This window comes from Ursus arctos, unplaced genomic scaffold, assembly GCF_023065955.2.
Source record: "Ursus arctos isolate Adak ecotype North America unplaced genomic scaffold, UrsArc2.0 scaffold_22, whole genome shotgun sequence".
Taxonomy (NCBI): domain Eukaryota; kingdom Metazoa; phylum Chordata; class Mammalia; order Carnivora; family Ursidae; genus Ursus; species Ursus arctos.
This window is the reverse complement of record NW_026622897.1, coordinates 33,787,214-33,801,467: the sequence shown is the minus strand read 5'-3', so window position 1 is coordinate 33,801,467 and position 14,254 is coordinate 33,787,214. Positions and strand designations below refer to the sequence as shown.

At 39.5% G+C, this 14,254-nt stretch overlaps 1 protein-coding gene across 3 annotated transcripts in view; it reads left to right on the top strand.

The window, feature by feature from the left end:
- The first annotated feature begins 3,070 nt into the window (after window positions 1–3,070).
- The window catches only part of SESN3 (sestrin 3), a 74,449-nt gene continuing 63,265 nt past the window's right edge, over window positions 3,071–14,254 (top strand). Inside the window, exon 1 of one of the 3 annotated variants that reach the window (XM_026505310.4) lies at window positions 3,071–3,427. In XM_026505310.4, coding sequence (XP_026361095.1) covers window positions 3,350–3,427 — 78 coding nt within the window. In that variant the 5' untranslated portion in view covers window positions 3,071–3,349. Of the gene's footprint in view, window positions 3,428–6,188; window positions 6,421–14,254 lie in introns of those variants that run through there. The other 2 variants (XM_044386501.3, XM_048217176.2) reach the window with 2 other exon arrangements.

Genomic DNA, 14,254 nt, shown 5'->3' with positions numbered 1-14,254 from the left:
AATTTTGTAATGAGAAAGTTAAAAAGCACTTCTCAATGTGGTTGTAGTTTTCACCCATATCTTACTTTTCTGAAGGTCTTTCTTATTTTATACATACCATACAACAAAAGGGAGGGAGTTTCTCCTTGTCCTGTGTGAAATCAAATGAACTGCCTTTTGTTTTCTTCCCTCTTAAGAGTGTGATCCAGGATTCACAAATTACTCTCTTAAGTCACATTCTCTTTATGATATCCGGGCTGGTGAGAAAAGGAAAGGAGATCAGGTAAGGAATGGAAGAGAAAGGAAGGATCCACAAGTTAAACACTGACATGAGCACAGACAAGAAGGATGATTGATGGGAGTGGGGGTTGTGAGGACCAGAAGAAAAGGTGGAGGTTGTGTCCCAAGAATGAATTACTGGATTGAAGATTTTAGCGGTGAAACATAGACACATATATAAGGGTTCAATATAAGAAATGTCACACTGTTAAATGTCAAATAAATGGCCCTCTGGATAATTAAGTTTACAAAAGTTTGGAGGAGTCTGGTGGAGTGATCCATCCTTTGGTCACGTACATGTATCAATGAAGCTATTCCTCTAAAACCTCCCTTTAGCAATCTTTGTCAGAGCGGGTAATGGTGTAGATTACACTCTCTTGGCCATCCTTTCTGGGGAATTTAGTTACTGAAGAGCTTTAAGAAAGTCATTGTGAAAGGATTTTAACTACTAAGTAAGAGGAAAGGTTATACGAAGAATATGATAGAAAACAATTTGAATCTAAAATACTGTTTGAGAAAATTCAATCTCTGCACAAAAATTCACTTCATCCTTCAATATCTCCTATTCTTTAAAATGTATTCATATAAAATCTGCTTTACAAGAGAGAACCAGCCAGGAATATAGCCCAAGAAATTTACCACTAAATGGGGACACATATGTGTTTCAGTTCTTAGGAAAACTGTGCTGTGCTAACTTTCTCCCTGGATTTCTTGGTTCCCTGCTTTGAAGAGCAGGTGGTGATTTCTCTCCTTACCTAATTTTTCTTGCTTTTGCAGTTTCTAACTGATTGTTAAGCACTTTCCCCTCACCACTGCTATTCTAGGTTATATATGTCTACAACAGCGTCAAGTGACCTTTAGCTATCACTAGTTAAATGGATCAACACATTTATCCAACCACATAACTTAGACGCTTCAGGGGTTTCCCAGTCAATTTTAATCTATTTAAACCTGACACTGGCAGATTTCCACTTCCTTTGTTCCTTGTGTGGACTTGGTTTATGTGTGTTGGTCTCTAAAAGGGACAGAGGAGGCAGCTGTTGAAAAATGAGATTGACAGTTTTAACCACACAATTTGGTCTAATAGCTTTGATATGCTAAACTTGCTAGCACCTCCAAGTGTACCTTTCTGATTTTGCATTACAACACCACACTGAATCCCTAAGGAAACGGGGGCGGGGGGTGTGTGTTTGTTCGTGCGTGTGTGTGTGTGTGCGTGTGTGTTTAATTAAAAAGAAAAGGAAGAAAAGAAAAAAATGCAAACCAGTGACACCGTTCTTTTACATCATCTCCAGATTCATTCTGCGGACTGCAGGCCTTCACAAATCCCGGTCCACTAGAGACCTTTAAAAAAGGAGAAGCTGAGAATACAGATCATGTTCTAAAGAGCGAAAACAGGTGATGTCATAACGTACAGTCCTGTGTGGTCACAGCCAAGGCCGGGTGGGGAGCTGGGGCTCCAGTGAGCACGGAGCTCCGCGCCAGTGGTGAAGCAAGTTGTCTCCGGGGCCAGGAGGACACCGGTGGGGACGCGGCACCAATCAGGTTCTCGCTCGGCGCCTGCCTTTGTTCTCACTGGGGAGCAGGTTTCCGGGCGTCTCGCGTCGGGAACCCGCACTGGATCCGCACGCGCGTTGCTGGCCTCCTCGAGAGACTTGGCTCCCCCTTTCGCCTGTACCCCCACACTCTGCCAGCCAGAGTTGTCCCCCAATTACATGTGCCCTCTCTCCCTAGAGCGTGGACGCCAAAATCCTGACTCACCATTTTTAGCTTTAGAAGAGGCAAGTCCAGCCCAACAGTTTACAGACGATTTGTTCTCTGAACCTTCCCTCCCGAGCAAGGCTCTGTGTTCTCCATGTTTCTGATCAACTGTCTCAGAAAAGACCATTGGGTGTGAGGATAAACCTGTCTCTTTGGCCCTTTCCTTCCTGACAAATAAAGGAACTTTCATTGCGGAAAGGACTGCGAGAAGGTGCTTCAGATGGAGGAGGAAACCGCTAAACCAGAGGTTTTGTGTCTCCCCTCCGCAACTCGATTAATGGCGTAAATATATCTCAAACGTCTATCCCTACCCCCAGCCCAAGCCTCAGGTAATTGGTCTTTTGCAAAACAAGGCTCAAGATAAATGATGCATAAAGTTCTTTGAGATCCCTGGATGCCAAGCACTACGTGACTGCGGTCTTCTTTACAGCTAAGCTAAGATTCTGGCTGAGAGAAAGCCTAATCACTGTCCTGATAGCGTGAACGTTTTAGCTACGGCCTCGCTCCAGTGCCCAACCTTTCTCAAGAAACCAGGAAATATTTAGCTCAGTTTTAGACCCTCTAGCGAGGCTCTAGCTCCCAGCTTTTTCTCTCACTCTCCTTACCATTTTTGCAGGGACCTAGAGAAGGGGGCGTTGCTTGTCTTCGGGGAGGGGCTGGGCTTCCAGGGATAATTTGCATACGACACACCCTCTTCCTCTTATTGGCGGAGCAACACAAACTGTATTCCCTTCCACCCCACTACCTAACTAACCCGCCATCTCTCTCCAGTTCCGAGCCTCGGAGATAAACTTAACTTGCCCGGAGATTCAAGGCGTTCTCGGCCTCTGTGATTGGCCGGCGGAGCTCCCAACCGGGCTCTGGTTGCTCATTGGCTGTGGGCTAGCGGCCCAGGGGCGGGGCCGGGGCTGTCCGAATGGCGGGAGGGGGCGGTACCGGAGCGTGGAGGTGGTGAAGGTGGTGGGGAGGCGGGGGCGGGGCCGCACTGAGGCGCTGCGGCGGCGGCGGAGGCGGTGGCAGCGGTGGCGGCTGCTCGTCCTAGCCTGGCGGGGGCGGGGGTCTGGAGGATGGGGGCGGGAGGAACAACGGGCCGGTGAGGAGCAGCCGCCGCCGTCTCCGCCGGCGCTTAGGCAGCCGCCGCGGTGGTCGCCTCGGGCAGCGCCGCTCACTCTCGGGCCATCGCTTCCCATCCCGACATTCCGCGCCCGGGGGAGGCTGAGGCTGAAGCGCGGCCGGCGGCAGGGGGACGGTCCGACCCGGCAGCGGCGCGGGCGGCCGCAGTGATACCCGCCCTCGCCGTCCGTCTTCGCCCTCGGCGTCCGCAGCCACGATGAACCGGGGCGGCAGCAGCCCGTCGGCCGCCGCCAACTACCTGCTCTGTACCAACTGCCGGAAAGTGCTGCGGAAGGTACGGGCTCGGCCTGGGGTCCAGCCCAAGAGGGGCGCTTCCTGCCGGCGGGGCTCGGGCTGCTCGGCCCCGGGGCACACTGTTGGGGCGAGGCTTAAAGGGATCCCAGGGCACCTTCCCCACGCCGACACCGAAGAAGGGGGCGTGGGTTGAGGGTGGAGGTTTGCACTGCTGCTTTTTATCTCCGCCGGGACAGATGCTGGTCCCGAGGGGTTGGGGATTTTTTTCCCCGATTTTCTTTTTGCTGCCAGTAGTCTGTTTTGCGGCTCACCTCCCTGCCTTGCCACCTCCGGCCTGCTCTTCGGGCGGAGGGAGGGAGCGACCGGTTCGATCCTCCTACCGGTGCTGTAGGATGGAGGTCGGTGCGAAATCTGAACAGCCTGGTCTGGTCTTGAGGAACCTGGCTCCCTCTTTGCTGTGTGGCTAACTCTTGGGGGGGGGGGGGGTTATTGTTTATTCGGTCGCTTCTGCCTTCCTTGCGCGCTCTCCCTTAACACCCCTTTTTACATTCATTTGACGGCAGTCTTGTGTCTGTAGTTCAGTCTTGAAAGAAACTGGTAAAGCAGCTTGAACTTTATGCCCATGAGAAATGCTATTCGACCTTACAGTTCCTCTGGGGTTGGGGGAGGAGGAGACGGAGGTGGACGTGGGTTATCACTCCTTAGCACCCCCCCTCCGCCCCGTGTAGGTCCAGAAAAATCAGACGTACAATCAGCTTATTGCTTCCCCGAGTGACTGATAGAAAGTTTACTCCAGAATTGTTTAGCTTACTTGGCTTAATCACTCCGTTAAGGGGTGGGGGAGGGGAATGAAAAGATGTCGCTTTAGACCGAGAAAAGCTTTTAATCAGACTTTTAACAGCCTCTACTGGGTAATATTATAATCAGTTTATTTTTCTCCAAACTGTATTTTTACATTTCATTAAGTGGAAACAGTAGTCGAGGTGCTTCTGTTTGTCCAGTACAAATGAATTAAAATTGCTGAGCTGTGCAAATGCATTGGGACTGAAAGACTAAGATGAATACGGCACCGTTTTTAGTCAATTTCTCTAAATACAGTGCAATTGGAGTTGTTATTTATATATTAAAAATAGAAAGAAAGCCTGTAAGTAAGCAAGCTCAAATATTTGCGCTCTTTGTCCAAAAACTGTTTTTCTTCCTCTGTGGGTCAGGCCAAGTGCCAATCAAAGTTGTTTTTCAAGCCTCTTTTCCCTGCAGTAGGGCTGCTGCTTTTTCCCCCCCACTATTTTATTTGAGAGTATGAAGAAAGCAAAGGGATTGCAGATTTGAAGTTAATCGAACAGTTAAATATGCCTTAAATTGTGTTTATTGGATATGTTTCTCTTGAAACAGATTTTTATTAAATGTGCATGTTGAGTATGTGCAGTTATTTTTTTTTTCCATAAACTCTGGGATCAAATTACAGTTGATACTTGCTCAGCTCATTGTAGGGCAGCTTGTGAGAAATGTAATGGATCAGAAGTGCAGATCAGCTTAGTGGAATGTTAACTCTTTCACTTCAGGGTCAGATGTCATCTGAACCTAGCTTTAAAAAAAAATATTACTATTATTTCCTGACTTCAAAAGTGATAAGTTATGTCTTTAACATGAAAAAATTGTTGCTTGGGACACATTTGATTAAACTCAAGCCTGGTTAAAATTACAGCTAGTTGGGGTTTTTTTGTTTTTTGTTTTTTTAATTGAATAAGGAGCAAAGGAAGTATATTGACTTTGACTTTTTTTTTAATAGCTCTGTCAGTTTGGTAGGCTTAATAAAATGTTTGGAGGTGATATTAGGCTTCAAAATCTAGTTTTTCTTTTAAGAGAACCATGGCCATGGATCCATCACTCTTTGCTGGCATTCTTTATATCTTTCTCTTAGCTTTTAAGAAACTATTTCTATTTACCTAGAAGGAACATCCTCATTTCTAGTCATTGTTAAAAGAGGTATATGGAAAATAGATATTCACCATTTTCATATTTTGTAATTGCTATGTACCTCTGCCAATATTCCAGTTTTTAGTAACTCCAAGGTATTTAATACTGATTCATGCAGTAGCATGAAATAACTTTAGATGGAAATGGGATTGTTTGAGCCAGTTATGACATGACTTGGCAACATTTGTGGCTTTTAAAGAGTGCTATTCTTAAGTGCTCTTAAAAGATACCAAGTGTTTAGCATTTTAAATTCTTCATCATTCTAAAAATAGCATGTAAGAGTTTATTTCTAATAAAGATGATTTTCTTTTTGATAGAAAGTATATACCTTTAAAATTCATCTGTAACTCTAAAAAATGTGATTCTTTGGATTTATCTTGTGTTTTCCACTTAATAAAGTGTTCAGTAATAACCAAGTGAGTCATAGCATTTTAAATTTTAGTTCAGTTCATAATGAAGAATGAAACTCATGCACACCCAGTGTGAATTACTCTTTGCTGTTATAATCCTCATTAATGATGGGGAAAGAGTTACCTTTTATGTGGCATGAAGCCTTTTTCTTTAAGTAGCTTAATTTGTTGCAATGTGTTGAATTTGTGGGGGGGGGGGCTTCAAAAGGAACTGGATTCACCTTCAAATGAAATAACTTGGTTTAACCTGATGTCTGAAAATTGAGTTATGTATTGCATGAGAGTCACATTCATTATTTGAAGTGCCTTTACAATTTTGATTCAGTGTATTCTAAAATAGAAAGATTTCTTTAAAAATTGAATATACCTAATTTGGTATCCTAGGTTAGTAAAAAGAATATATTTCCCATACAGGGAAACAGATGAATGAACAAACAAAAACTGTCCTCACATCTATAACTCCTACTAAGTCTAACTTGTTCTGTTATCAATGAAATAATTTAATAAAGTTTTTAATAAAAGAGGAAATGCTTCCACTTACTTTGGAAAAGTTAATGAGTTTTGAAGTAAAATACATGTTACTTGAAGAAATTCCGGTGACAACCAGACAAATTTCAAAGTGGAGTACCAAACTGCATTAAGAAAGGTAGGTAACTGTCAGTCCACTTATCTTCTGATGAATGAAAGGGGGCAGATTATGATGTTCTTTGAGTATGGAGCAGCCAGTGCTGCTGAAGTGAATAAAACTGCACTGTAAGTTAGAACATTGAACATTTAAAAATTATTAATGTGTTTAGTTAGTTCTAGTGATAGATCTTTGTTGGTTACTGCATTTTTCCACTTTGTTTATATAATCACTTATTTTGGCAACTTTTTGGTGAGTTTTTAAGTGAAAAGACTGCAAAAATAAAATAGGAAATATTAAATTGAACCATATGAACCTCACTTTTATAATTAAAATTGTCAATTAATAGCAATTTTATAAGGTTCAATCAATAGAATGTAGAATGTAATTGCTTTGACTGATTTTCGTAGCTATACTCTTGGTTAATTAGGTTTCTTAAATGTATTTTTTTGATTGTCAAAACGAGTTTTTTACTTATTTTATCTTAAGTGAACTAGGCAGAGATCAAGCTGTGAATTTATGATAGCAAACAATTATACAGAGGTTTTCAAACTGCTTTTTAGGGAGCCCTAAAATGCTTCAGTGTTCAAAATAGATGAGTTGGATTAAATTTTTAAGTACAATTAAAATTAAGTTATAACTTAAAAATACAGCTACCTAAAAATATGTTTTACCAAATTTTAACAAATTGTTTTAAAAGTTATCCTTTGTTGCAAGATTACTCTTGTGCAGGCCATGGAATAAAACTTGTTCTGCTACCTTTGTAAATGTATTTGAACTTTTTTGTTAATGTGATATTGATAATAAGAAAGATGGTCATTGATTATGAAGGCTTTGGCCTTCAAAAAAAAATCCTTCCCCCACGTATCTACTCATGTTATATTTTTACTTGTTAACAAACTTATTGTTAACAGTAATTGTTACTTTATAGCTAAAACACATTAAAATCATTGTTTTGTGTATTTATATGTTGCGTAGTTTGGGTCCAATTAAAATTTCATTTGTTAAAGGGATTCTGTTGCTTCTCCCACCTTCCCATCACCAAATAAGTAAATTGCCAAAACATAACTGCTAATGTAGTGATGCTGGAAGCCACTGGATGTGCTCATGGTCTCTGATAGGTCTTTTAATTTGGTAGGTCTCTGGTAGGTCTTTTAATTTGCGGCAATTTAGTTAATTTACTTGAAGCCTAGGTTTCTCTGTAAAATGTAGATAATTTCTGTTTGACTTAGAGGTTGCTGCATAGCTCGAGAGAGGTAATGTGTGTTAAAGTGCTTTGTAAACCATAAGGTATAACTTATAAATATAAGAAAAACATGAGCCTATTTATTTTCCCAGGTTACTGTAGTTCTTTGTGAGTTTTAGCAATATATTTCAGTACATACTGAGTAATTTGGTTAGTCTTCACTTTTCTGTCCTTTTTAATTATTGTCTATAAATGAGAGGTAAAGATACTATGCTTTGGTTAGAATGATCAACATACTGATTTTCAATTGGCATATTTCTATTTTACCTACTCCTCCCCCTCTTGCATAGTAACCCCATGCATTGCTTTCATTTTTTCCAATAATTAAATAAAATGAAATTGCCTTTTCGACACTTCAGTAGATGAGGGAAAGTAGTATTTAGTTGGAAAAGACTGAGTCAAAGATGACTATATTTAATAGAAGTTGGGGAGATCTAAGGTAAAGCAAAGAATTAATAATTCTAATTTAGGAGAAGAGTTATGGGAGTAAAGGTGTCTTAATCTTTTCTCCCCATCTCCATCCCTTTCTTTCCTTTTGAAAGTATTGGGTTATAACTTAAGTTTGTCTAGACTTTCACAATTTTTAGAGCGCTTTCACATTATCTCAGTTGATTCTTAGAAAGAAATTTAAGTGCCGTGACCTCTATCATACAGCTAGTAAAAAGTCCACTTAATTCTTAGAACTGCTTCTGTAATAAAACTATATTCTTACGGTCCCCTGCAGTATTGAAGCTGCCAGGGAATAGCCTCACTTCAAGCTTCAGCATCTGTGAATGGCTGGAGGTCCCCAAAACTCTCCCTCTGACCATTCTCTCTCTTACTGGCAATGAATGTTTTCAGTGGTTCTTCAATTTTCGGGATCACTTGTCTCATTTTTGAGCAAATGTTTATCAAAATCCTACATGGGTAAAAGATCTATTAAAAGTGCAAGCTAGGCAAATAGGTTTTAATATAATAGGGTATAGAAAGTTAAGTTTCCTGATAGGGTTTCCAATTCCACATTGTAACTAACCATTAGGAAGCTCTGCTTGTGGAGTTTTGGTGTGCTATCAAAGAAGAATAGTCACAGTTAACTCTTTCATTTCCCAACTTCTTATGTGTGCGAGGCCAGATTTTCCTCACATACTTCAATCAAAACATCGCAACAGATTGAATACAGAATCAGATATGAAATTCAGCTGTCTTCTATTAAACAGACACTAAGGAGATTTGCAAAACGTAAATGTCACTCTGCTCACTGTTTTTTTGTTTTGGAAAATAAAATTATTTTCATAAAAATACGTGCCTTATGTTAACATGGAATGGATTTATTATTTTAAGTGAATTAACATTTAACATTTTCTCAGTTTGAATTTCTAATACAGTAAATATTGACAGTTGTAACCTGTACACAAACAAAAGCTCTTCAGGTTCCTCCATAATTTTTGAGTGTGAAGGAGTTCCAAGACCAGAATGTTTGAGAACTGCTGAGCCGGAGTTCCTATAAAAGTATGGTACATGTAAATGTAATTCTCAGGAGTCTATGGGGAAAACAAAAGGCAAATACCACTCACAGAAAATGTAGATAAGGCCAACCCAATCACCTCTATTCTGAGTGAGGATCACTTGCAGAGGCTGCCTAGCACCTTTTCAGTGACACCCTATAAGCTTCTCTACTATCACAGTAGGAGTTAGGCTAACTAGAAATGATCTTTACTGTTTGTGAGCATACCCTTACCTGGTAGAAACCAAGGAGGGGAAAAACACATCTCTTTGGCTCTGAGGGAATATTCTCCTAAGTACTATGCAATAAAGAATGGTCAGATCCAAAGATTATGTCCATTGTGCTCTAATTGGTTGGTTCTTGGTTGAAAAGGAAAGGCTCTGAGCAGCCAGGTTAGCCTTTTTTCTTGAAAGCTGAGACATGTGGGAGAAGCAACAGAAGAAGAAGAGACAAGAAAGAATCAGAGAAGTATCACTGTAGACTGCTGATAACAAGCGCTGGTAGAATAAAGAAAAAGAAAACCACCACTGTAGACATGAGATAGGACAGCTTTGAATGTGGGAGTCCCTAAATACTGCAATCCTCAAAGACAGAGGGCGTTTTCTATTTTGTGTGTAGGGGATGCAGTTACCCTGTCCACACAAGCTACGATAGACCGCTACCTGCAGTTCAATGTGGTGTTGAAGGCATGGGCATAAGGATCTATTTGATCAGATCTGGTGAGACCTATAAATGACTACCAGTATCTAGACTATCCCTAAGATATCACTGTGGTGGGGGGCAGGGATGGGGGAGGAGGTAGGATTCGCCATATACAGTAAATACATGGCAAAGCCAAATGATTAGTGATATGTCCCACACAGTTACCTTAAATGTGTAAGTAGATGCAGTATAAACTATTTAAAAATATATATCCATACCATCCAAATCTATAGTTAGCATGTAGAATTCCTATTTGTCTTTCAAAAATCTTCAAAACTTGTGACATCTCAAAAGCATCTCCTAATCTGTAAACCATTTTCCTTCTCCCTATTTCCTCAGGACTGCTCTTCTACCCAAATAGACTGCATTTATCACACTTATCATATTAAACTATAATTAACAATTATTTACATATATCTTCCCCTGCTAGGTTTCCTCTTATTTGGAATCTGGTTAACAGAAAGTTATTTTTAGCAAAATTAGAATTCTGATTTAAAAATTTATTGCTCTTGGGGCACCTGGCTGGCACAGCGGTTAAGCGTCTGCCTTCGGCTCAGGGCGTGATCCCGGCGTTATGGGATCGAGCCTCACATCAGGCTCCTCCGCTATGAGCCTGCTTCTTCCTCTCCCACTCCCCCTGCTTGTGTTCCCTCTCTCGCTGGCTGTCTCTCTCTCTGTCAAATAAATAAATAAAATCTTTTAAAAAAATTTATTGCTCTTATAAATATTGGCAGTGTACTTGTATTGGATACAATATAATCTGATAAAATGAAAAACTTCTCTCATTTTCCAAAATAGATTTGATATTTGACTGGTATGTCTGTTCTTTACAGTCAGATTTTGTTCTCTATAAGGAACACTTTGAGAAGTTCAGTGGTAAACATGACTTTACCATCTTTGTGGCCATGGGAATGTTTCAGTGAAATATCCTGCTATGTTTTGGAGAGAGTTCTGATAGGGAGCAAGAATGTCAGTTCACTAAGAGGGTCAAGACACTGGCCTTCGCTATTGTTCCTTCTCAGAAATGTAAGATGGCCATTGCTTTAATATGGACATATGCTCTACCTCCTGGAATGTGCTAGTGTTCTGTAAGGGATGGCAGTTTTGGAGTACTAAGGACATAACTTCAAACTTCCAAGATTCTCTGTAGGCCACCTCTTAAGGTTCTTTTCACATATTATTCTGGCTAAGACTTTCCCTCTTACACTTCCCCCAAGTCCTTTATTTTGGAAATCTCCCAAGCCAGCTGTGATCCCCTTGGCCAGCAGGCACTCCCTTGGTAACTGAACCAGAGAATTGTTCCTAGGCCTGGACTGCCCCCTTAGTTAGCCTTTACTTTTTAGATCCACCCAGAAGTGAGTCACTTTTTGGTCCATGGGCCAGGATATTGACTGCCCCCTGAGGGACACATGAATATTATGGGGTATTTAACAGTGGGTTTGAATAACCTTGCTTTTTGTTGCTCAAAACTTCCAATAGGGAGTAACAGGCATTTTACCTTACATTGCATGAAGAATGTATTGAACATACCATATATGAATAAGTATGACCAAGTATAAAAATGGTTGATTTAGGGCTGTATTATTTCTTGCACCAGAGATTTCTTAAAGTATAAAATAGACATTTGAGTGAGACTTATTTTTTCTCCTAATTAACAGCTACTTGTAATGGAGGTATATGTTCTCATTTCTAGGTACATATTTTATTTTTACATTTCCCTCTATTGCAAAAACAAGCTGCTTGAAGAAATGAAATCTCTCTTTCCAGTTATAGGCCAAATATTGAGAAGGTTGAAATTAACCTCCTGGCTAACTAAAGCTGGATTTTGTGGAAGATTATTGTAATTACCTGAGATCATAACTCTTAGTTTTGAAGCACATTTTATAATATCAGTAACGATACTAGCTTCTTATGAATACTGCATATGTACCATAGACTGCCAAATACTTAATTCCTGCATATGTATCACATTTAATCATCAAAATGAACCTATAAAGAATTATTACATTTTATGGATGAAGAGATTAGGGCTCACAGAGCTTTAGTTACTTGTTTAAGGTTACAGTACCAATAGGTGGCAGACTCAGGATTTGAAACCAGGTCTAACTCCAAAGCCTGGCTCCTTACACAGATAGAATCACCGAATTTCCTTACAATCCCCGTTTTCTTTATGGAACAACTTTTACAAAATATGAAATTAATGAAACGTAATAGGACTTGATTACTCAAGAGATTAATAAGAGGGATTTCAAATTCAGATATTTTCTACTTTATATTAGAAATGCACATTTCTTGAAAAGATTAAATCAATTGAAAAACAAATTGAGGTTCTCATTGACAGTTTTGACCTATCCAGTTAGCTCTTTTATCTATGTCTGTTGTTACTTATGTGATCTTTCTTCCTAATCCCAGGATATATTTTTCCTAATTTTCCAGCAAACTTTGACCCATTTCTTTTGCCAATCAGTCATTCATTACTTCAGTAATGTTGATTCACTCAATACTGCTGACATGTATCTGACAGAAGACATTGTCTAGAACATTTTGAGTTTAAGTGTTTTATTTCTTAAATAGGGCCTCTAAGAAATGTTCTCAATTTTTAGTAATATTTTGCAGTAAAAAAGAGTTACTTATGAAGATAAATATAGCATGAATGTTCATTTCCACCATTCATTTTGGCTTTTTGTGATAAGGCAAAGATGATGCTAAAAGGAAGCACAGATCCGAAGATTGGTGTCCAGCCACTGGCCCCCCCACCTACATTTTGTATGCAATATCTACAGAAGACTTACAGAGGAGTTACCAGTGTTAAAAAGCGTTTATGTTGGGGAGAGGAGTTTGTGGGAGGATGTGGCTCTGCTATTTGTAAATTAGAACTCTTGAGAGTCTTTCCATAGAAACACAGGAAGATATCTAGTTAAGTACTATTAATATTACAGTTATATTCAATAGGCATTTACTGATTAGCTTGGAAACCTAACCACTAGGTATAACATTGTCTCCAGGGGAAATTACATTCCGACATCTAAGTAACTGCTTCTCTGGAGAGCTTTCCTAACTTGCATACTTAACACTGAAAAGGGTAAATGATTTTGACAAAAAATATTTTTGCAGTATGTTCACTCTGAGATGATGTTTGTTTATTGTGTCTAATAGGAAAATTCCGTGAATGCAGTTCTATCCAATATTCAAGTAAGAGTTAAAATGAAGAGGGGATAAAAATTGGGTGATAGTGAGGTGTTGGGATAACCAAGGGCCCAGCATCAAGCTGGCTTATCCTAGTGTGCTTTGTACTTACTTACCAAGGCTCTGGCCCAGCACGGTGAGTTTTAAGCTGGGTGGGGTATTTTTTACTTTCATTTTGTCTTTAAGGTAATATAAATGAAAAAAATTTTTTTAATTCCTCAGAAAGTTTCCTTCTTATATGAAATTAGGGATTTAACTTGTGTATCTTATTTTTTTTTTTTGGTATAAATTAATAAAAGAAAGCACACCCAGCAAATTTACTCCACCAAAAAGGGATTAAAACAAAAATCACCTAAGCTGAAGGTACCTCAGCATTAAACCCCAAGTAATACTCAAATTCTTTTATATAAACCTTTTTGTATAATATATCAGTTGAACTTAGTGAAATCTCAGGTGGGGTGTAGAATATCTATTTGCATTGTAGTTTTATTTTTTTAATAGAGTATGACCTATATAGTTAATAATCTTGTAAGCTATTGTTTTATATTGGGTAGCTATTTAGATAACCACAAGGTCTAGGTTTTAATATTCTTTAGGCAAAGTTCATTGTTGAATACCGAAGACTAGCATGAATTCATAAATGTTCTTTTATGCAAGAGACCTACTTAGTATTTCGTTCCCTTAAAAATGGGGGAAAATACATGTTTAGGCAAATAAGAATGTAGAAACAATTCTCTTTTTTGGTAAAAATATATATGTTGCCATTTTATGCTTATTCTATATCAATGTTACTACTTCATGGCCTTCATACTCTTAAACAGGCAAGAAACGTAAAGGCCGTTAACATTTATAATCCACTCACATACTATATGAATATCTGTCATTCTTTAATATAGCAGACCTCAAATGCTCCTACCTGTTAGGTGCTCAAAGCACAGTCAGTGAGGACATCAGCGTTCTTGACTAAGCTGGGTGATGAGTTAGAACCTACATCTGGATCTCATAAAGAGAACTTCAAGATTATGCCCCTCATTTGACAGATAGTATAGAGTAGTCTTTGGCAAATTTTTTCTGCAAAGGACTACATAGTGAGTACTTTAGGTTTTGCAGGCCTATAATGAGGCCTAAGTAGTTATCTGTGTGACAACCACTCAACTCTGTCCTTGGATGGCAAAACCAGCCATAGACAATTCAGAAAGAATAAGCATAAAATGGAGATGTGTATATTTTTATTTAAA